General features: G+C 48.2%; 2 protein-coding genes across 3 annotated transcripts; one reads left to right on the forward strand and one right to left on the reverse strand.

Moving 5' to 3' along the window:
• Positions 1-13,139: 13,139 nt before the first annotated feature.
• On the reverse strand, positions 13,140-15,874 carry LOC123062753 (uncharacterized). Of its 2 annotated transcripts, none has more exons than XM_044486404.1 (2): positions 15,361-15,874; positions 13,140-14,710 (listed from the first exon to the last, which is right to left on the reverse strand). In XM_044486404.1, exons 1-2 carry the CDS (start codon positions 15,579-15,581, stop codon positions 14,428-14,430), a joined length of 504 nt encoding a protein of 167 aa, XP_044342339.1. In that variant the 5' UTR covers positions 15,582-15,874; the 3' UTR covers positions 13,140-14,427. The 2 variants fall into 2 exon arrangements, with proteins under 2 accessions (XP_044342339.1, XP_044342340.1); XM_044486405.1 differs by having other exon boundaries at positions 15,403-15,848.
• A 192-nt stretch (positions 15,875-16,066) lies between these two features.
• On the forward strand, positions 16,067-18,026 carry LOC123062752 (protein NRT1/ PTR FAMILY 5.10). The gene is made up of 4 exons (XM_044486403.1): positions 16,067-16,282; positions 16,368-16,585; positions 16,677-17,107; positions 17,201-18,026. The coding sequence occupies exons 1-4, from the start codon at positions 16,159-16,161 to the stop codon at positions 17,988-17,990; spliced, it is 1,563 nt and encodes a 520-aa protein (XP_044342338.1). The 5' UTR covers positions 16,067-16,158; the 3' UTR covers positions 17,991-18,026.
• Positions 18,027-22,872: the final 4,846 nt, after the last annotated feature.

Genomic DNA, 22,872 nt, shown 5'->3' on the forward strand with positions numbered 1-22,872 from the left:
ATGTGAACGTAAGAATCCATCACACCCGATCATCACGTGGTGCTTAGAAACGACGAACTGTAGCAACGGTGCACAGTTAGGGGAGAACACTTCTTGAAATTTTATAAGGGATCATCTTATTTACTACCGTCGTCCTAAGTAAACAAGATGCATAATACATAATAAACATCACATGCAAATATATAGTTGTGACATGATATGGCCAATATCATATAGCTCCATTGATCTTCATCTTCGGGGCTCCATGATCATCTTGTCACCGGCTTGACACCATGATCTCCATCATCATGATCTCCATCATCGTGTCTTCATGAAGTTGTCACGCCAACGACTACTTCTACTTCTATGACTAACGTTTAGCAATAAAGTAAAGTAGTTTACATGACGTTATTCAATGACACGCAGGTCATACAAAAAATAATGACAACTCCTATGGCTCCTGCCGGTTGTCGTACTCATCGACATGCAAGTCGTGAATCCTATTACAAAGAACATGATCTCATACATCACAATTCATCATTCATCACAACTTCTGGCCATATCACATCACATGATCAATCGCTGCAAAAACAAGTTAGACGTCCTCTAATTGTTGTTGCATCTTTTACGTGGCTGCAATTGGGTTCTAGCAAGAACGTTTTCTTACCTACGAATCACCACAACGTGATTTTGTCAACTTCTATTTACCCTTCATAAGGGCCCTGTTCATCGATTCCGCTCCAACTAAGGTGGGAGAGACAGACACCCGCCAGCCACCTTATGCAACTTGTGCATGTCAGTCGGTGGAACCGGCCTCACGTAAGTGTACGTGTAAGGTTGGTCCGGGCCGCTTCATCCCACAATACCGTTGAGCAAGAAAAGACTAGTAGAGGCAAGTAAGATGACAAAATCCACGCCCACAACAAAGTTGTGTTCTACTTGTGCAAAGAGAACTACGCATAGACCTGGCTCTGATACCACTGTTGGGGAACGTTGCAGAAAATTAAAATTTTTCCTACGGTTTCACCAAGATCCATCTATGAGTTCATCTAAACAACGAGTCTAGGGAGAGAGTTTGCATCTACATACCACTTGTAGATCGCGTGCGGAAGCTTGCAAGGTGATGATGTAGTCGTACTCGACGTGATCCAAATCACCGATGACCAGCGCCGAACGGACGGCACCTCCGCGTTCAACACACGTACGGAACAGCCACGTCTCCTCCTTCTTGATCCAGCAAGGAAGGGAGGAGAGGTTGAGGGAGATGGCACCAGCAGCAGCATGACGGCGTGGTGTTGATGGAGCTGCAGTACTCCGGCAGAGCTTCGCTAAGCACTATGGAGGTGGAGGAGGTGTTGGGGAGGGAGAAGGAGGCAACCAAAGGCCAAGACGTTCAGGTATCAAGTCCCTCCTCTCCCCCACTATATATAGGGGTGCCAAGGGGGGGTGGCCGGCCCTAGGAGATCCAATCTCCTAGGGGGTGCGGCGGCCAAGGGGGGTTTTCCCTCCCCCCAAGGCACCTAGGAGGTGCCTTACCCTCCTAGGACTCTTGCCCCCTTTAAACCCTAGGCGCATGGGCCTATGTGGGGCTGGTGCCCTTGGCCCATTAGGCCAAGGCGCACCCCCCACAGCCCATGTGGCCCCCCGGGACAGGTGGACCCACCCGGTGGACCCCCGGGACCCTTCCGGTGGTCCCGGTACAATACCGATAACCCCGAAACTTGTCCCGATGCCCGAAACAGGACTTCCCATATATAAATCTTTACCTCCGGACCATTCCGGAACTCCTCGTGACGTCCGGGATCTCATCCGGGACTCCGAACAACATTCGGGTTACTGCATATACATATCCCTATAACCCTAGCGTAACTGAACCTTAAGTGTGTAGACCCTACGGGTTCGGGAGACATGCAGACATGACCGAGACTCTCTCAGTCAATAACCATCAGCGGGATCTGGATACCCATGATGGCTCCCACATGCTCCTCGATGTTGTCATCGGATGAACCACTATGTCGAGGATTCGATCAAACCCTGTATGCAATTCCCTTTGTCAATCGGTACGTTACTTGCCCGAGACTCGATCGTCGGTATCCCAATACCTTGTTCAGTCTCGTTACCGGCAAGTCACTTTACTCGTACCGTAATGCATGATCCCGTGTCCAACACCTTGGTCACATTGAGCTCAATATGATGATTCATTACCGAGTGGGCCCAGAGATACCTCTCCGTCATACGGAGTGACAAATCCCAGTCTCGATCCGTGTCAACCCAACAGATACTTTCGGAGATACCTGTAGTGCACCTTTATAGTCACCCAGTTACGTTGTGACGTTTGATACACCCAAGGCACTCTTACGGTATCCGGGAGTTACACGATCTCATGGTCGAAGGAAGAGATACTTGACACTTGCAAAGCTCTAGCAAAACGAACTACACGATCTTTTATGCTATGCTTAGGATTGGGTCTTGTCCATCACATCATTCTCCTAATGATGTGATCCCGTTATCAACGACATCCAATGTCCATAGTCAGGAAAACATGACTATCTGTTGATCACAACGAGCTGGTCAACTAGAGGCTTACCAGGGACATAGTGTGGTCTAAGTATTCACACGTGTATTACGATTTCCGGATAATACAGTTATAGCATGAATAAAAGACAATTATCATGAACAATGAAATATAATAATACTTTTATTATTGCCTCTAGGGCATATTTCCAACAGTCTCCCACTTGCACTAGAGTCACTAATCTAGTTACATTGTGATGAATCGAACACCCATAGATTTCTGGTGTTGATCATGTTTTGCACGCGAGAGCGGTTTAGTCAGCGGATCTGCGACATTCAGATCCGTGTGCACTTTGCAAATCTCTATGTCTCCATCTTGAACATTTTCACGGATGGAGTTGAAACGACGCTTGATGTGCCTGGTCTTCTTGTGAAACCTGGGCTCCTTTGCGAGGGCAATAGCTCCAGTGTTGTCACAGAAGAGTTTGATCGGCCCCGACGCATTGGGTATGACTCCTAGGTCGGTGATGAACTCCTTCACCCAAATCGCTTCATGTGCTGCCTCCGAGGCTGCCATGTACTCCGCTTCACACGTAGATCCCGCCACGACGCTCTGCTTGCAGCTGCACCAGCTCACTGCTCCACCATTCAACATATACACGTATCCGGTTTGTGACTTAGAGTCATCCAGATCTGAGTCGAAGCTAGCGTCGACGTAACCCTTTACGACGAGCTCTTCGTCTCCTCCATAAACGAGAAACATGTCCTTTGTCCTTTTCAGGTACTTCAGGATATTCTTGACCGCTGTCCAGTGTTCCTTGCCGGGATTACTTTGGTATCTTGCTACCAAACTTACGGCAAGGTTTACATCGGGTCTGGTACACAGCATGGCATACATAATAGATCCTATGGCTGAAGCATAGGGGATGACACTCATATCTTCTTTATCTTTTGCCGTGGTCGGTGACTGAGCTGAGCTCAGTCTCATACCTTGTAACATAGGCAAGAACCCCTTCTTGGACTGATCCATTCTGAATCTCTTCAAAATCTTATCAAGGTATGTGCTTTGTGAAAGACCTATGAGGCGTCTCGATCTATCTCTATAGATCTTGATGCCTAATATATAAGCAGCTTCTCCAAGGTCCTTCATTGAAAAACACTTATTCAAGTAGGCCTTAATGCTGTCCAGAAATTCTATATTATTTCCCATCAGGAGTATGTCATCTACATATAATATGAGAAATGCTATAGAGCTCCCACTCACTTTCTTGTAAACGCAGGCTTCTCCATAAGTCTGCGTAAACCCAAACGCTTTGATCATCTCATCAAAGCGAATGTTCCAACTCCGAGATGCTTGCACCAGTCCATAAATGGATCGCTGGAGCTTGCATACTTTGTTAGCGTTCAAAGGATCGACAAAACCTTCCGGCTGCATCATATACAGTTCTTCCTTAAGATGCCCGTTAAGGAATGCTGTTTTGACGTCCATCTGCCATATCTCATAATCATAGTATGCGGCAATTGCTAACATGATTCGGACGGACTTTAGCTTCACTACGGGAGAGAATGTCTCGTCGTAGTCAATCCCTTGAACCTGTCGATAACCCTTAGTGACAAGTCGAGCTTTATAGATGGTAACATTACCATCCGCGTCCGTCTTCTTCTTAAAGATCCATTTGTTTTCTATCGCTCGCCGATCATCGGGCAAGTCTGTCAAAGTCCATACTTTGTTTTCATACATGGATTCTATCTCGGATTTCATGGCTTCAAGCCATTTGTTGGAATCCGGGCCCGCCATTGCTTCTTCATAGTTCGAAGGTTCATTGTTGTCTAACAACATGATTTCCAGGACAGGGTTGCCGTACCACTCTGGTGCGGAACGTGTCCTTGTGGACCTACGAAGTTCAGCAGTAACTTGATCCGAAGTACTTTGATCATTATCATGGTTTTCCTCTTCAGTTGGTGTGGGCATCACAGGAACGGTTTCCTGTGCTGCGTCACTATCCCGCTCAAGAGGTAGTACTTCATCGAGTTCTACTTTCCTCCCACTTACTTCTTTCGAGAGAAACTCTTTTTCCAGAAAGCATCCGTTCTTGGCAACAAAGATCTTGCCTTCGGATCTTAAGTAGAAGGTATACCCTATAGTTTCCTTAGGGTATCCTATGAATACGCATTTTTCCGACTTGGGTTCGAGCTTTTCAGGTTGAAGTTTCTTGACATAAGCTTCGCATCCCCAAACTTTTAGAAACGACAGCTTAGGTTTCTTTCCAAACCATAATTCATACGGTGTCGTCTCAACGGATTTAGACAGTGCCCTATTTAAAGTGAATGTAGCTGTCTCTAGAGCGTATCCCCAAAATGATAGCGGTAAATCGGTAAGAGACATCATAGACCGCACCATATCCAATAGAGTGCGATTACGACGTTCGGACACACCGTTTCGCTGAGATGTTCCAGGCGGCGTGAGCTGTGAAATGATTCCACATTTCTTTAAGTGTGTACCAAGTTCGTGACTTAAGTATTCTCCTCCACGATCTGATCGTAAGAATTTTATCTTTCGGTCACGTTGATTCTCCACCTCATTCTGAAATTCCTTGAACTTTTCAAAGGTCTCAGACTTGTGTTTCATTAAGTAGACATACCCATATCTACTCAAGTCATCTGTGAGAGTGAGAACGTAACGATATCCTCCGCGAGCCTCAACGCTCATTGGACCGCACACATCGGTATGTATGATTTCCAACAAGTTGGTAGCTCGCTCCATTGTTCCGGAGAACGGAGTCTTGGTCATTTTGCCCAAAAGTCATGGTTCGCACGTGTCAAATGATTCATAATCAAGAGACTCTAAAAGTCCATTGGCATGGAGCTTCTTCATGCGCTTGACACCAATGTGACCAAGGCGGCAGTGCCACAAGTATGTGGGACTATCGTTATCAACTTTAAATCTTTTGGCATCTACACTATGAACATGTGTAATAGTACGCTCGAGATTCATTAAGAATAAACCATTGACCATCGGAGCATGACCATAAAACATATCTCTCATATAAATCGAACAACCATTATTCTCAGACTTAAATGAGTAGCCATCTCGTATTAAACGAGATCCAGATACAATGTTCATGCTCAAACTTGGCACTAAATAACAATTATTGAGGTTTAAAACTAATCCCGTAGATAAATGTAGAGGCAGCGTGCCGACGGCGATCACATCGACTCTGGAACCATTCCCGACGCGCATCGTCACCTCGTCCTTTGCCAGTCTCCGTTTATTCCGCAGCTCCTGCTGTGAGTTACAAATATGAGCAACGGCACCGGTATCAAATACCCAGGAGTTACTACGATTACTGGTAAGGTACACATCAATCACATGTATATCAAATATACCTTTGGTGTTGCCGGCCTTCTTATCCGCTAAGTATTTGGGGCAGTTCCGCTTCCAGTGACCCTTCCCCTTGCAATAAAAGCACTCAGTCTCAGGCTTGGGTCCATTCTTTGACTTCTTCCCGGTAACTGGCTTACCAGGCGCGGCAACATCTTTGCCGTCCTTCTTGAAGTTCTTCTTACCCTTGCCCTTCTTGAACTTAGTGGTCTTATTGACCATCAACACTTGATGTTCTTTCTTGATTTCAGCCTCTGCTGACTTCAGCATCGAGAACACTTCAGGAATGGTCTTTTCCATTCCCTGCATGTTGTAGTTCATCACAAAGCTCTTGTAGCTTGGTGGGAGCGACTGGAGGATTCTGTCAATGACCGCCTCATCTGGGAGGTTAATGTTCAGCTGGGTCATACGGTTGTGCAACCCAGACATCTTCAGGATGTGTTCACTGACAGAACTGTTCTCCTCCATCTTACAACTGTAGAACTTGTCGGAGACATCATATCTCTCGACCCGGGCATGAGCTTGAAAAACTAGTTTCAGCTCTTCGAACATCTCATATGCTCCGTGATGCTCAAAACGCTTTTGGAGCCCCGGTTCTAAGCTGTAAAGCATGCCGCACTGAACGAGGGAGTAATCATCAGCGCGAGACTGCTAAGCATTCATAATGTCTTGGTTCTCTGGGACGGGAGTGTCACCTAGCGGTCCTTCTAGGACATATTGTTTCCTGGCAGCTATGAGGATGATCCTCAGGTTCCGGACCCAGTCCGTATAGTTGCTGCCATCATCTTTCAGCTTGGTTTTCTCTAGGAACGCGTTGAAGTTCATGTTGACATTAGCGTTGGCCATTGATCTACAAGACATATTTGCAAAGGTTTTAGACTAAGTTCATGATAATAAAGTTCTAATCAAATTATGAACTCCCACTTAGATTAGACATCCCTTTAGTCATCTAAGTGTTACACGATCCGAGTCGACTAGCCCGTGTCCGATCATCACGTGAGACGGACTAGTCATCGTCGGTGAACATTTTCATGTTGATCGTATCTTCCATACGACTCGTGTTCGACCTTTCAGTCTCCGTGTTCCGAGGCCATGTCTGCACATGCTAGGCTCGTCAAGTTAACCCTAAGTGTTTTCGCTGTGTAAAACTGTCTTACACCCGTTGTATGTGAACGTAAGAATCCATCACACCCGATCATCACGTGGTGCTTAGAAACGACGAACTGTAGCAATGGTGCACAGTTAGGGGGGAACACTTCTTGAAATTTTATAAGGGATCATCTTATTTACTACCGTCGTCCTAAGTAAACAAGATGCATAATACATAATAAACATCACATGCAATTATATAGTTGTGACATGATATGGCCAATATCATATAGCTCCATTGATCTTCATCTTCGGGGCTCCATGATCATCTTGTCACCGGCTTGACACCATGATCTCCATCATCATGATCTCCATCATCGTGTCTTCATGAAGTTGTCACGCCAACGACTACTTCTACTTCTATGACTAACGTTTAGCAATAAAGTAAAGTAGTTTACATGACGTTACTCAATGACACGCAGGTCATACAAAAAATAATGACAACTCCTATGGCTCCTGCCGGTTGTCATACTCATCGACATGCAAGTCGTGAATCCTATTACAAAGAACATGATCTCATACATCACAATTCATCATTCATCACAACTTCTGGCCATATCACATCATATGATCAATCGCTGCAAAAACAAGTTAGACGTCCTCTAATTGTTGTTGCATCTTTTACGTGGCTGCAATTGGGTTCTAGCAAGAACGTTTTCTTACCTACGAATCACCACAACGTGATTTTGTCAACTTCTATTTACCCTTCATAAGGACCCTGTTCATCGATTCCGCTCCAACTAAGGTGGGAGAGACAGACACCCGCCAGCCACCTTATGCAACTTGTGCATGTCAGTCGGTGGAACCGGTCTCACGTAAGTGTACGTGTAAGGTTGGTCCGGGCCGCTTCATCCCACAATACCGTTGAGCAAGAAAAGACTAGTAGAGGCAAGTAAGATGACAAAATCCACGCCCGCAACAAAGTTGTGTTCTACTCGTGCAAAGAGAACTACGCATAGACCTAGCTCATGATGCCACTGTTGGGGAACGTTGCAGAAAATTAAAATTTTTCCTACGGTTTCACCAAGATCCATCTATGAGTTCATCTAAGCAACGAGTCTAGGGAGAGAGTTTGCATCTACATACCACTTGTAGATCGCGTGCGGAAGCTTGCAAGGTGATGATGTAGTCGTACTCGACGTGATCCAAATCACCGATGACCTGCGCCGAACGGACGGCACCTCCGCGTTCAACACACGTACGGAACAGCCACGTCTCCTCCTTCTTGATCCAGCAAGGAAGGGAGGAGAGGTTGAGGGAGATGGCACCAGCAGCAGCACGACGGCGTGGTGTTGATGGAGCTGCAGTACTCCGGCAGAGCTTCGCTAAGCACTATGGAGGTGGATGAGGTGTTGGGGAGGAAGAAGGAGGCAACCAAAGGCCAAGACGTTCAGGTATGAAGTCCCTCCTCTCCCCTCACTATATATAGGGGTGCCAAGGGGGGGTGGCCGGCCCTAGGAGATCCAATCTCCTAGGGGGTGCGGCGGCCAAGGGGGGGTTTCCCTCCCCCCAAGGCACCTAGGAGGTGCCTTACCCTCCTAGGACTCTTGCCCCCTTGAACCCTAGGCGCATGGGCCTATGTGGGGCTGGTGCCCTTGGCCCATTAGGCCAAGGCGCACCCCCTTACAGCCCATGTGGCCCCCCGGGACAGGTGGACCCACCCGGTGGACCCCCGGGACCCTTCCGGTGGTCCCGGTACAATACCGATAACCCCGAAACTTGTCCCGATGCCCGAAACAGGACTTCCCATATATAAATCTTTACCTCCGGACCATTCCGGAACTCCTCGTGACGTCCGGGATCTCATCCGGGACTCCGAACAACATTCGGGTTACTGCATATACATATCCCTATAACCCTAGCGTAACTGAACCTTAAGTGTGTAGACCCTACGGGTTCGGGAGACACGCAGACATGACCGAGACTCTCTCAGTCAATAACCATCAGCGGGATCTGGATACCCATGATGGCTCCCACATGCTCCTCGATGTTGTCATCGGATGAACCACTATGTCGAGGATTCGATCAAACCCTGTATGCAATTCCCTTTGTCAATCGGTACGTTACTTGCCCGAGACTCGATCGTCGGTATCCCAATACCTTGTTCAGTCTCGTTACCGGCAAGTCACTTTACTCGTACCGTAATGCATGATCCCGTGTCCAACACCTTGGTCACATTGAGCTCAATATGATGATGCATTACCGAGTGGGCCCAGAGATACCTCTCCGTCATACGGAGTGACAAATCCCAGTCTCGATCCGTGTCAACCCAACAGCTACTTTCGGAGATACCTGTAATGCACCTTTATAGTCACCCAGTTACGTTGTGACGTTTGATACACCCAAGGCATTCTTACGGTATCCGGGAGTTACACGATCTCATGGTCGAAGGAAGAGATACTTGACACTTGCAAAGCTCTAGCGAAACGAACTACACGATCTTTTATGCTATGCTTAGGATTGGGTCTTGTCCATCACATCATTCTCCTAATGATGTGATCCCGTTATCAATGACATCCAATGTCCATAGTCAGGAAACCATGACTATCTGTTGATCACAACAAGCTGGTCAACTAGAGGCTTACCAGGGACATAGTGTGGTCTAAGTATTCACACGTGTATTACGATTTCCGGATAATACAGTTATAGCATGAATACAAGACAATTATCATGAACAATGAAATATAATAATACTTTTATTATTGCCTCTAGGGCATATTTCCAACAGTATTTTCTTCTCGGTAATCCGGTAATGTCACGTTTGTGAGGACCCGTTCGACTACGTCCGTTTGTCTTCTTCATGGACTCATTCTTCTTCCTTGCGGGATTTCAGGCAAGATGACCATACCCTCGAAATCACTTCTATCTTTGCTTGCTAGTTGCTCGCTCTTTTGCTATGCCTATGCTGCGATACCTACCACTTGCTTATCATGCCTCCCATATTGTTGAACCAAGCCTCTAACCCACCTTGTCCTAGCAAACCGTTGTTTGGCTATGTTACCGCTTTGCTCAGCCCCTCTTATAGTGTTGTTAGTTGCAGGTGAAGATTGAAGTTTGTTCCTTGTTGGAACATGGAGATGTTATTCCTTGTTGGAACATGTTTACTTGTTGGGATATCATAATACCTCTTATATAATTAATGCATCTATATACTTGGTAAAGGGTGGAAGGCTCGGCCTTATGCCTGGTGTTTTGTTCCACTCTTGCCGCCCTAGTTTCCGTCATATCAGTGTTATGTTCCCGGATTTTGCGTTCCTTACGCGGTTGGGTTATAATGGGAACCCCTTGACAGTTCGTCTTGAATAAAACTCCTCCAGCAAGGCCCAACATTGGTTTTACCATTTGCCACCTAGCCTTTTCTTTCTCTTGAGTCGGCCAGCTCAAGGGTCATCTTATTTTAACCCCCCCGGGCCGGTGCTTCTCTAAGTGTTGGTCAAACTGAGCGATGTCCGCGGCTACCAGGGGCAACTCTGGGCTGGCTTACCCGATGTCTTGCTCATCCGGTGTGCCCTAAGAACGAGATATGTGCAGCTCCTATCGGGATTTGTCGGTACATCTGGGTGGCTTTGCTGGTCTTGTTTTACCATTGTCGAAATGTCTTGTAACCGGGATTCCGAGCCTGATCGGGTCTTCCCGCTAGAAGGAATATTCTTCATTGACCGTGAGAGCTTGTGATGGGCTAAGTTGGGACACCCCTGCAGGGATTTGAACTTTCAAAAGCCGTGCCCGCGGTTATGCGCAGATGGGAATTTGTTAATGTCCGGTTGTAGACAATCTGAACTTGACCTTAATTAAAATACATCAACTGCGTGTGTAACCGTGATGGTCTCTTCTCGGCGGAGTCCGGGAAGTGAACACGGTGTTGGAGTTATGTTTGACGTAGGTTGTTCTAGGATCACTTCTTGATCATAGTTGTTCGACCGTGCTTTTGCCTTCTCTTCTCGCTCTCATTTGCGTATGCTAGCCACCATATATGCTAGTCGCTTGCTGCAGCTCCACCTCATACCTTTCACCTTACCCATAAGCTTAAATAGTCTTGATCGCGAGGGTGTGAGATTGCTGAGTCCCTGTGGCTCACAGATACTTCCAAAACCAACTTGCAGGTGCCGAGGATACCGTGCAGATGATGCAACCGAGCTCAAGGAGGAGCTCGAGGAAGATCTTGTCTTTTATGTTGTGTCGTTCTAGTTGATCAGTAGTGGAGCCCAGTTGGGGTCGATCGGGGATCTGTGTAGCATTTGGGGTAGTCTTCTTTTATTTTGGTTCCGTAGTCGGACCTTGTGTGTATTTGGATGATGTAATGCTTTATTCTTGTATTTGTGTGAAGTGGCGATTGTAAGCCAACTATGTATCTCTTTCCCTTATGTATTACATGGGTTGTGTGAAGATTACCTCACTTGCGACATTGCTTTCAATGCGGTTATGCCTCTAAGTCGTGCTTCGACACGTGGGAGATATAGCCGCATCGAGGGCGTTACAGTGTTCCAGAGCGCTGCCATGTCGGGCTGTGCCGGTGCAGGTAGTGCCAGAGCGGGGGGCTGTGCGGCCACCTGTGTAGCCGCGGCCTCGCGCGCCTCCTCCTCGAGGTCGCGCTCGAGCATCTCCTCGTACTCGCCTTGCCGGCGCTCCTCTGCCAGCCGGCGCTGGCGCCACATCTCGAGGTAGGCCTACTCCTGCGCCCCCAGCCAGACCGATGGCGCAGACACCCACTCGCGCACCACTCCATTCTAGGAGAAGCGCGCGATGTGCTCAGGCTCGGGCTCCGATTGCGGCTTGATGGGGTATGGAGGGGCCACCGGCGGCACCACGCTGTCGCCCTCCGCGGAGAGGGCAAGGGCCTGCGCCATTGCCACCTTGTAGCGGGCCTCCTCTTCCGCCTCCGCCGCCTCCGCTCTGCGCCGTTCATCCTCTTCGCTCTCATGGTAGACGGCCGCAAGGGCCGCCTGGTCCTCCTCGCGGACGACCAGCGGCGTTGGCCTCCGGTCGACCTCGCGCACGCCCCGGCGCCTCACCTCCTCGTGCTCGAAGGCGAACCACCTCACCCAGTTGGGCGAGTCGGTTGCGTAGGCGGAGTCGCGGCGCTGCTCCGCCATCAGCAGCGCCCGCCGGCGCCGCACCTCCTCTGCGTGAGCACGAGCCGACCGCGGCGCCGCCGGCACTGGGATTCTATCTGGATCCAGATGCCAGTCGTGCGGCAGCGTCACGTCGGGATACGGCAGCGGCTGGCGGTTCTGCCAGTGCCACTCCGCCTGGTGCACTGGCACGCTGACGCGCTGCCTCTGCCGGCGAGGCGCCGGCGGGTGTGGGAGAAACTCGGAGGAGAAAGGGGTGGCGGGGGACTTGCCCTTGTCCTTGCTGCCGCTGGCGCCGGAGAAGAGGCCCATCGTCGCTATGGCTGCGGTGGCTAGGGTTTGCCGGCGACGAGGGAGCAAGGGTGGGTAGATGGGGACGACGAGTTTGGATGAGGACGGCCCCGCCGCACGGTCGGCTTAAAAAAGGACGAGCGCCGTCGCTGATGCGTGGGCCCGCCGTCATAAATTAACCTGACGGCGTGAACAGCGGGTAGTTGGACGACCGCCATGTGAGGACGCGACGGATAGTGAGAAGGCGCGCGAAGCGTCCGTTCGGCGTCCGCGCCGACGCATTTGGGACGCAAATTTGGGCCGCAAATGCGTCGGCGCGGACGCGACGCGGACGTGATTTGGGTTTGGGTCGGCGCGTTGGGCCGCCACTTTTGTCTGTGCCGACCCAAACGGACGCAGGCGAACGAAATGGGTCAGCCCTTTGGAGTTGCTCTTAAGTCTTTAACTGTTGGATGTGCTGTTTTCACTGTCCTCTTCAGTAAAGTTGCAGTAAATGCAGAAATTGCACTGAGACTAGCCATAGTGGGTAGTAACATAGAGTAGTAACATGCATATGTTATTAGTCTATGTTACTACCTTTATAGTGGGTAGTAACATAGAGGTAGTAACTTGAGATTTTCATTTATTGTTTTGTGGGATCTATACTAGTACTTCAACTTTGTGATCTATATGTGGCATGTATCAATATGAATTTTTGTTTGCCAGTACCCATATATAAATACAAGAACACAAATTCGAAAGGACCCATAATAAATAATAAGTGCCAATATAATATATTAAAATATATAAAACATATTTAGAGCCTTATGCTCTATGTTACTCAATAATAAGTGCCAACATGGATCAAGTCTCGAATATAATCTATCGTCGCCCAAACTTTCTCCATATATGCTCAATCAAATCATTTTTTAGAGTCTTATGCATGGGACGATTACGAATTCTAGCATCTCTTTGAAGTACCTCGGCAAATATTGGCATGCCACCATGAGTAAATACTGATGGGAAAACAATTGATGAGCCTGCTTCCTCATTCAAATCAAGCATATTCCCCGCCTCTTCTTTTTCATCCTCAACTATCATGTTGTGTAGAATGATGCAGGCTAACATAATATGATGGAGATCGCCCCGGTCATATAAACGTGCCGGGCGCCGTAAAATAGACCATCGCGCCTGGAGCACACCAAATGCACGTTCCACATCCTTCCTTGCACCTTCTTGATGTTTAGCAAACAACCTCTATTTTTCTATTTGAGCCATCGGTATCGACTTCACGAATGCTGCCCACTCTGGGTATATTCCATCTACAAGGTAATAACCAAGTTGATATTCCTTCTCGTTGACATTATAGTTCACTCGAGGAGCTTGCCCTTTCAGTTGCTCAAGGAACAATGTTGACTGATTAAGCATGTTGATGTCATTGTTGGATCCAGCAACACCAAAAAATGCATGCCATATCCAAAGATCATGAGAAGCAACCGCCTCTAGAATAAGAGTAGGGACGCCTTTATACCCACTGGTGAATTGTCCCTTCCACTCCATGGGACATGTGTCCCAACGCCAGTGCATACAGTCGAGGCTTCCTAACATGCCAGGAAACCCACGACTCTCTCCAATATCAAGTAAGCGCTGCACATCGTTGACATTGGGTTTTCGCATATACTCATCACCAAATATATGAATCACGCCTTTGACGAACAGCTTTAAGCACTTAATTGATGTGCACTCGGCAATCTTCAGGTACTCATCGAGAGCGTCAGCGGGAGTACCATATGCCAATTGGCGAATAGCTGATGTGCATTTCTGCAATGGAGATAGTCCATCACGGTCAAGAGCATCTTTCCTTTGCGTGAACTCTGGAGAGCACTCTCCTAGTGCATGTATGATACGCTCGAAAAGGGGCCTTCTCATCCGAAATCTTCTACGAAATACCTTCTTCTTGTAGGTAGGATCATCACAGAAATAGTCGCGTACCAATTGCTCAGCAGCTTCTTCACGTGGCCTGTTCACGTAAATCCTCGGACCACTTCTGCTTGATCTTCCTTAAGCGTCAAGGCTTTCCTTCACTTCTAATGCGATCTCCTTGGCGAATGAGTCTAACATGTCCATCTGGACAAGGTAGTGATCTAGTGTGTAGAGGGAGGAAGGATCAATGATACTTGCTTCAGCTTCATCATCGGAACCATCAGCCGGTTGATTGGTATCCATATTTTGGTGCCCTTGTACAGGATGCTGCACTTGCGGAGGTTGAAAATTATAATTATGCATTGGAAGGAATTGTCCAAAACTTAGCAAGTCTTCAGGTGCAGGGGTGTACATTGGCCTCCTGTTACAAATATCAGAAGTCATGAGCATAGTACAGTAGCAATGAAATTTTGTACAACACCTCATCTCTCTAACAGAAGTATTGTAAATATTAAATTATCAAGCGCACTAAACAAATTCATGAGGTATGCAATTGGATTTGGTCAGAAACAGACTTAAACAAGATATTTTTTAGGCTACTGTAAGAGATAGACTTAACACAGAACACATCTATTTTGGTGACCTGGAGTATTTGGACTGTTCGAAATGATTGTATTTGGTCAGGCACATAACTTATTCCTCTTTGTATCAAAGTCTAACTTGTAAATACTTATCTTAATAAAACTGCAGTAGGATAATCCTACTGTTTCTGCTATATATGAACCATAATCAATCCTTTGTTCAAAAAGCATGTCCTAACTAGTGTCTCGATGTGATATATCACTTGTTCAATGAAGAAAGCAAAAGCAAAAGGATGTCAACTGAAGCTCACGGTTTTGGTAATTCAGGCCACACCTACACACGCTAAATCAGACTTAGAAATTCAGACTTAGATGTGAGTAAAGACTTGACAGTACAGAAATTCCCTGAAGATCTACACACGCTGAATCAGGTATTCGAGCTAAAGGAATTGCAATTGGCGAAGATTGAATTAAAAGCAGAAATTTATACCATGTAGGGTTTGCAGTAGAGGATTCCATGAGAGGGACGTACATGTACGGTGGTGTGGAGGGGCTGGCGGACGAGCTCGTCGGAGCGCCGGGGTAGAAGAGTTGCTGTGGCCAGCGGTTGGCGCACGAGCTTGCCGGGGCGCCGGGGATGTGCTGCTGCGGCGGAGAGGTCGCCGATGACCGGACTGGTGCCGCCTCCTTACGGGCACCAGACTTGGCCATGATTCAGGTGGACTCGCGTCGCCGGCCAGTGCTGCCGCCGGGCGGCAAGACGGAGAGCGGGGCGAGGGAGATGGAGGCGGCAGGGAGGGAGAGGATGGAGGCGGCAGGGAGGAAGAGGATGGAGCGGTGGGGAATTTTCCTTCGCGATGGGGACGCCGCAGTGGATCGATTTGCATTAAAAAATTGTGGGACCAAGCGCGAAGTTACGGTAACCAGCTATGTTACTGCTATACTCTCTCTCCTCATTAAATTATTGCCACGTATGCAAATCTGCTGAGTTGGAATCTAGGAGTATGTTACCGCTAAGTTATTACCCATCATGGCTAGTCTCGCTGCTTGCCGTGGAGGTTCACAGGGGCGCCGTTCAGAGGTAGAAGTAGGATCTGCCGTATCTTCCTGGCTGACCCACCGTGGCTTTGGCGCTGTGCACGTTTTGTCAAGATAATGTTTGCTGATTATTCTACTATATGTTTTTGGAATCTTGGATGTTGGAGTAGCCACAGGCAATCAGTGATGTGGTAGCAGTTGGCAGAGTAGAAAATTGAGCAGGAGGTAGGCAAGGGGAAAGGAGCGGGCAATGGAGGCGGAGGCGGAGACGCTCCTGCCGCGGCCGGAGCCGCCGCTGTCCGCCGTGGACCACCTCGGCCGGCCCGCCTCCCTCGGCAGCTCCGGCGGGTGGCCCGCCGCGCTCTTCATCATCGGTACGCCTCGGACAGAGACATACTAGCACATCCTCGCCTTATCTGTGTCTGAAGTCTGAGGTTCTTCCGGGGTGTAACAACGTAGGGGTGGAGGTCGCGGAGCGGTTCGCCTTCTGCGGCATCATGGGCAACCTGATGATCTACCTCACCGGCCCGCTCGGCCGGTCCACGGCGGCCGCAGCGTCGGCCGTCAACGCGTGGCTCGCCGCCGCCATGCTGCTGCCGCTGCTCGGCTCCGCCGTCGCCGACTCCTGGCTCGGCCGCTACCGCACCGTCATCTGCGCGTCCCTCCTCTACATCCTGGTACCACACCAAAGCATACTTTGGCTCACAGCCTCACACTACTTCTGTGCCTGTGCACCATCATCAGTCTGGCTCCTCAACTGTCCTGCAGGGGCTAGCCATGCTCACCCTGTCGACGGTGCTCGCGCCGGGAGAGCGACCAGGATGCGCAGGCAAGGCGCCGGGCTCAGCCGGATGCTCGACGAGCTCATCGTCCGCGCAGGTGGCGCTCTTCTTCTTCTCCCTCTACCTGGTGGCGTTTGCCCAGGGCGGCCACAAGCCCTGCGTCCAGGCGTTCGGCGCCGACCAGTTCGACGAGAACGACCCCGGGGAGCTGGCCTCCAGGAGCTCCTTCTTCAACTGGTGGTACTTCGCCTCCTACGGCGGCAACACCATCACCGTCTCCGTCCTCAACTACGTGCAGGAGAGCGTAAGCTGGCAGCTCGGCTTCGCCATCCCCTGCACCGCCATGGCCCTCGCTCTCGCCGTCTTCTGCCTCGGAACCAAGACCTACCGCTTCCATCCGTTACCAAGTGCTAACAAGTAAAATCCCGTTGATTCTGAAGACCTCCTGTTGTTAAACGTGTTCTTCTGAAACTGAAACCTTATTTGCATACCATCTTTCTTGGCATGCAGATTGCCCGATGATTCTGAGAATTTGCTGGAGCCGCCGAGGGGGGATCATGGAGCCACCGGATTGCTGAAGCTGTTCCCCATATGGGCATCCTGCCTGATCTACGCCGTTGTCCTCTCGCAGTGGTTCACTTTCTTCACCAAGCAGGCAAGCACACTGGACAGGAGGATAGGCACCCTGGTGGTACCAGCTGCCTCGCTGCAGAACCTGGTAAACGCATCGCTCATGATCTTCCTGCCGGTCTACGAGCGGGTCGTCGTTCCGCTTGCCAGGAAGCACACCAAGAACCCTTCCGGCATCACGGCGCTGCAAAGGATCGGCGTCGGGTTGGCGATTTCGGTCGCCATGATGGTCGTTGCTGCTCTTGTGGAGACGAGGAGGCTCCGGGTGGCAAGGGACTACGGCCTGCTGGACAAACCTGAGGTCACCATCCCCATGAGCGTGCTGTGGATGGTTCCGCAGTACCTGCTGATCGGTCTGTCCGACGCGTTCGCCATCGTCGGTTTGCAGGAGTTCTTCTACGACCAGGTGCCTGACGGTCTGCGCAGCTTGGGCCTGGCTCTGTTCCTGAGCATAGCCGGAGCCGGGAACTTCATCAGTAGCTTCGTCGTGTATGCCATTGACAGGGTGACCACTAGCGCCGGGGGAAGCTGGTTCTCCAACAACCTGAACCAAGGGCACCTCGATTATTTTTACTGGTTTCTCACCGTGCTCAGTGCTCTAGGCATGTTTGCTTACATGTACTTTGCGCGGGTGTATGTGCCTAAGAAGAAGGGTGTTTTGGTGCAGTGATTTTCTGCCCTATAATAACTGGCTACTAGTCTTGCATTTTGGTGGCCTATAAATCACATATCGAAGTCTGCTAATTGGCCCACATTTATACATAACGATGATGTAGGACAGGCGGTACGGTACTAGGAGGGGTTTCGCTCTCAGAAAATGGAAAACAACTTATACCGGCATACCGCATAGGTAATACTCCTTCCGTCCCATAATGTAAAGACGTTTTATGACACTACACTAGTGTCAAAAAACGTCTTAGTGTCAAAAACGTCTTACATTACGAGACGGGGTACTATATGTCGATATTCCCTAAAAAAGCACTATATGTCTACAACTTAAAGCTTGTTTAGGGTTATTTGTTGGAATTGTGATGATATTTAGATGAAATTATACTTTTTGCTGTGTAATTTCACATATTTTGAACATATGTTCACACATTCTTCATGTAAACCATGGAACCCCCAACGCTAAGTGCAACGAGTCGCCACATAGCCCTGATCAGCATAATGACCGTCAATATGGCGATTTTGGCCGAAAAGGCCACTCTAGCATAGTGGCCATCCGACACAGTCGCCATAATTTATGGAGCGCGCTTCATCTACAGCACGTGAGACTTTGTATTTGGAGTCTTTGGGCGTTGATATGAAGGGCACATCATCCACCAATCGCTCGCATGGAAGGGAAGTTTCAACTCTTTCTCTCTCCTTGTCTTCCCATGGGGCCCATTTCCTCGCCTATCAATGGCACAGTGAGTAGAAGACGTCATGGCACTAGGAAGCGCGCCAATTAATGGTTGTCGGCCTCGTGCCGACTGCCTGTGTCCATCAACGCCACGTTTCCCACTGCCTGCTCCCTCCCCCAGTGGCTATAAAAAAGGTCGTCACCATGGTCAAATATCTCACAAGCTCCTGTTCAAACACGATTACTCACACCCTCCACTTCCCTCTCCTCATAGCCATGCCGCTTCCCGCGCGGCTTGGCTGGGTTCCACTCTCGAAGGAGGAGTTGATCAAGGACGAGGCATCAGCGGCGGAGGAGGCCAACCTCATTGCCGAGGAGGAGGATGATTGTTACACATTGGAAAAGGCGCTGGAAGATCCAACCCTCGATGAGTGGCCAGATTGGAATCCAAAAGCACACTCAAGAGAGATCTTGCCCCCGCATCTACCACCATGTGCTCCCCTTCGCCTCACCATCGAGGAGGCATGGGATGAGCTATACGAGGACTTTGCCTCTGCTGTCTACCCCGACGAAATCTTCGAGCATACCGATGGGGGAAGGTGTCGCTATTAGAGAGGGGTCATGTCGTCTGGCTCCATTACGACGAAAGCAGACAGACTTGCCACAGGAGAGCGGGCGGTTCAGATGGCGCAAATTCTACATAGAGATGTTGTCATGGACCGAGACGAATGACGTCATATTACTATATTAGGTATTAGCCCCTCGACGACAACCAGCGGGAAGGGGGCGAAGACGAGGTTGTCAGACCGTCAACTGTCGTGCATAGAGGACGACTCTAAACATATGCATATGCCTCGTGCGTTGCATTCACCATCATCGTGGCAAGGAGCAACTAGTGCTTCTCCCGAGACGTAAAAAGTCATCGGTTTAGTGAAAAAAATTGCTAATCGACTTTACACCTATGTAACCACATTGTGATGCAATGTTATCTTGTATTTAGCGTTTTAATCCCTCAATCGAGTGTGTGGTTATTGGGTTGATGCAAACAAAAAAGAAAAGAAAAGATATGGAGGCCTCATATGGCGACTCAGTGTGTACGCACAACGGCCTCGGCCTCCATATCCATATGGAGCGAGCTTCAAAACTCGAGTTATTTATCCAAAACCACCACATTTGTGGTTAGGATAACAATTTAGTATCAGATTTGTGTCAGGGCACAAAAACCCACCAAAATTGCGTCTAATCTGTAACACGGAGCACTGATGCTCAGATTTGGTCGAGAAAACAGGCAAACTGACAAGTTGGGCCCACCTGTCAGGCTGATGTGGCATGCTTGTGTGGACAATATGTTGAGTTGGAGGGGGTCCCACATGTCAGCCTCATGTATTTTCCCCCTATTTTCTTCTTCCTCCTCATCTCTATCTCTCTCTCCCCACTATATCCCACCAGGATCAAGGACCACTCCGAAGTCACCATCGCCGACGACTTGAGGCCCTCGCGCACCAGCTCGTCGAGGAGCTCCGCCTGTGCCGCCTTCGTAAGGCCATCGCCGCCGTCGGCAAAGGCAGCCCGCCGCCCCCCTTATCCTCCTAAAGCTTTGCATATGGCGTTGCCCTGAGCTGCTCCGCCAGCTGCCACATGAGCCCATGGCCGCCGCACAAATCGCCCCTTAGCTCGCCATTGCTCCAATCGTGTGCCACAAACGTGTTTGCTGCGCGCTCCCACGATCTTCGCTTGCAGCACGTCGAGCTGTTGGCCACGGGGGCAATAGCGGCGACGACACTTGACAAGGGTGCCCCCCGCCGAGCACGAGCAGCCTGAGACCACCGTGACCTTCACAACTGCAGAAGAACACCATGGCTCCACCCGAGCTACTCCTTGCCGCGGTTGCATCCAAGGTAGTCAGAATCCCGACTTGACCCCTAGAATCCTACGACTTCACGGCCCTACAGAAGCATGTCGATCCAAGTCCCACTATGAATTCGGATCAGGTAGAATCCATGTCGAGTCGCGATCCAAATCATAGAATCATGTACAAAACTGTAGAATCCCGACTATGCTATGGACTATGTAATATTCTACTAATTTATCTAAGTCATTTGTTTAGTTGTATCATAATAGTATGCCATAATCCAAACCTTTTACACATGCCTCATGGCCCTTTATTCCCCTCCCAAGCCAAAACGCTCAGCCATCGATACCTTTGATCTGGCTCTCAGATACCCTAGATCGAAACTAAGTATTAGGTTGTCGACGGATGGAATTGACGTGAGAAGGAGGATGCCTCAAGATTGATCAGACAAGGAGAGCAAGACCCTTCAAGGTTCAGCACTGTAAGTCATCTATACAAGTGGTCGGCTATTTAAGTACTCTAAAAAACCTCCTAAGTAGGTTGCATGCGTTGAAGATTTAAATGTTCTATATATTTCCCTCTTATATATGTTCCATACATGAAAGCTAGATAGTAGGTTAGCCATGAAAAGAAGCGGAATACAACTAGCTTTGATATGTACTTTTTGTGCTCTATATTTAGTGTTAAAATTCTATAGAACCCATATAAATTTCTTGCGTGGATACAAAATATTTTATTTTAGCAAATCTAGTAGAATCCTTGATTCCACGACTTAATACTACGACTCGATTCTGTCTAGGGAAAATCGATCCAACTATGAATCCCGACTCTAACTACCTTGGTTGCATCTGTCAGCTCCATGGTGTGCCACCGGCGCAACTTCGCCTATGCGGTGTCTGTTGGCTTCATGGTGCGCAGGCTCGCCTGGCGTAGCTGCGGTCGAAGGCTAGCACCGAGCCTGGTCTACCTTGAGAACACGGCACCCCGGCGCCAAGCAGGTGAAATTTCCAAGCGTCGCCCATAACCTGTTTGTTGAAATGCCTAGGAGAAAAAGGAAGAAGTAAAAAGGAGAATGCAAAGAAAATAACGCTTGAGTCACTAACAGGTGGGACCCTCGTCCAACTCATCATATTGTCCACACAAGCACGCCACGTCAGCCGAACAGTTGGGCCCAGCTTGTTAGTTTTGCTGTTTCTTGAGGTTATCGGACAATCAGTGCTCCGCGTTAGTCGTTAGGCACGAATTTGGTGGTTCCTCATACCCTACCTCAAATCTGGTACTAAGTTGTTATCCTAGCCCCAAGTGTGGTGGTTTTGGATAAGTAACTCTCAAAAATCATATGGTGAATCTGTTAGAGTTACTCTAACATCCTAGATCTAACAACACTAAAATTACAAATTTACCATCATAATAGGTCGCATATTTTTGTTGCAAAATCCAAAACAGCTAAATCATCGTCACTATCATAAATACTTTCATAAACATGATACCAGGTATAATGATACACCTATTTATTCACACATTAATTTTATGCATCATCATTAAATGAACGATAATCTTATGCGGTGCACGACAACCATCCTAGCTATACTACATAATGATACTCTTATGCACTCAAAAATGCGAAATGGATTTCGTGGAGCATCTTTTTGAAAATAAAGAATCAAAAATATTATTTGACAACTTAAAAAATTCTAAAAAATGTTGTAATTGTGCTTATAGACGTGTCTTATGCATGGATGAATTCTCATTAATATAGCTCTTCATTTGTGGTGCAGTGTATAGAAAAAAGGACAAATATGTGGATCATAATGGAGTACAAATCACATATTATTAATCTTACATATATGATATATGTAAAAACATCTATATGTATACATAGAAAAGATATTTGAAACTTTAATGTATTCTTAATTATTTTAAGCATATTAGAATATTTATTACTCCTCGTGTTGTGGAGGTTCGAGAGACCAACAAACAAAAATATATGCGGCGGTGCTGAGTCACCTCGATAAATTCCTCAAGACAACTCTTTTTTTTGGAGCAATCCACCAAATTTCACCACACACTTACGATGGTGACACAATCTAGCAAAAATAATTCAGATCTCAAAATAATGTGTGCTGGTATATGCAAAATTAGTACCATATTTTTTCTGAAAACCGAGTGTTAGCATTTGTTAACCACCACTTATACTCAAAAATTGTTTTATTAGATGAATTCAAATTTTGATTTGAAAACTGTGATAAATTGTTAGCATGGATAAACTACAGAGTATGAAAACTCGGTGAGTTTGGTTGGTGCACAAAAGTGTGGTCTGTATAACGAGCACATTGGTGCTCGTGCACCTACTCAATT

The sequence above is a fragment of the Triticum aestivum genome, chromosome 3A, assembly GCF_018294505.1.
Source record: "Triticum aestivum cultivar Chinese Spring chromosome 3A, IWGSC CS RefSeq v2.1, whole genome shotgun sequence".
NCBI lineage: Eukaryota > Viridiplantae > Streptophyta > Magnoliopsida > Poales > Poaceae > Triticum > Triticum aestivum.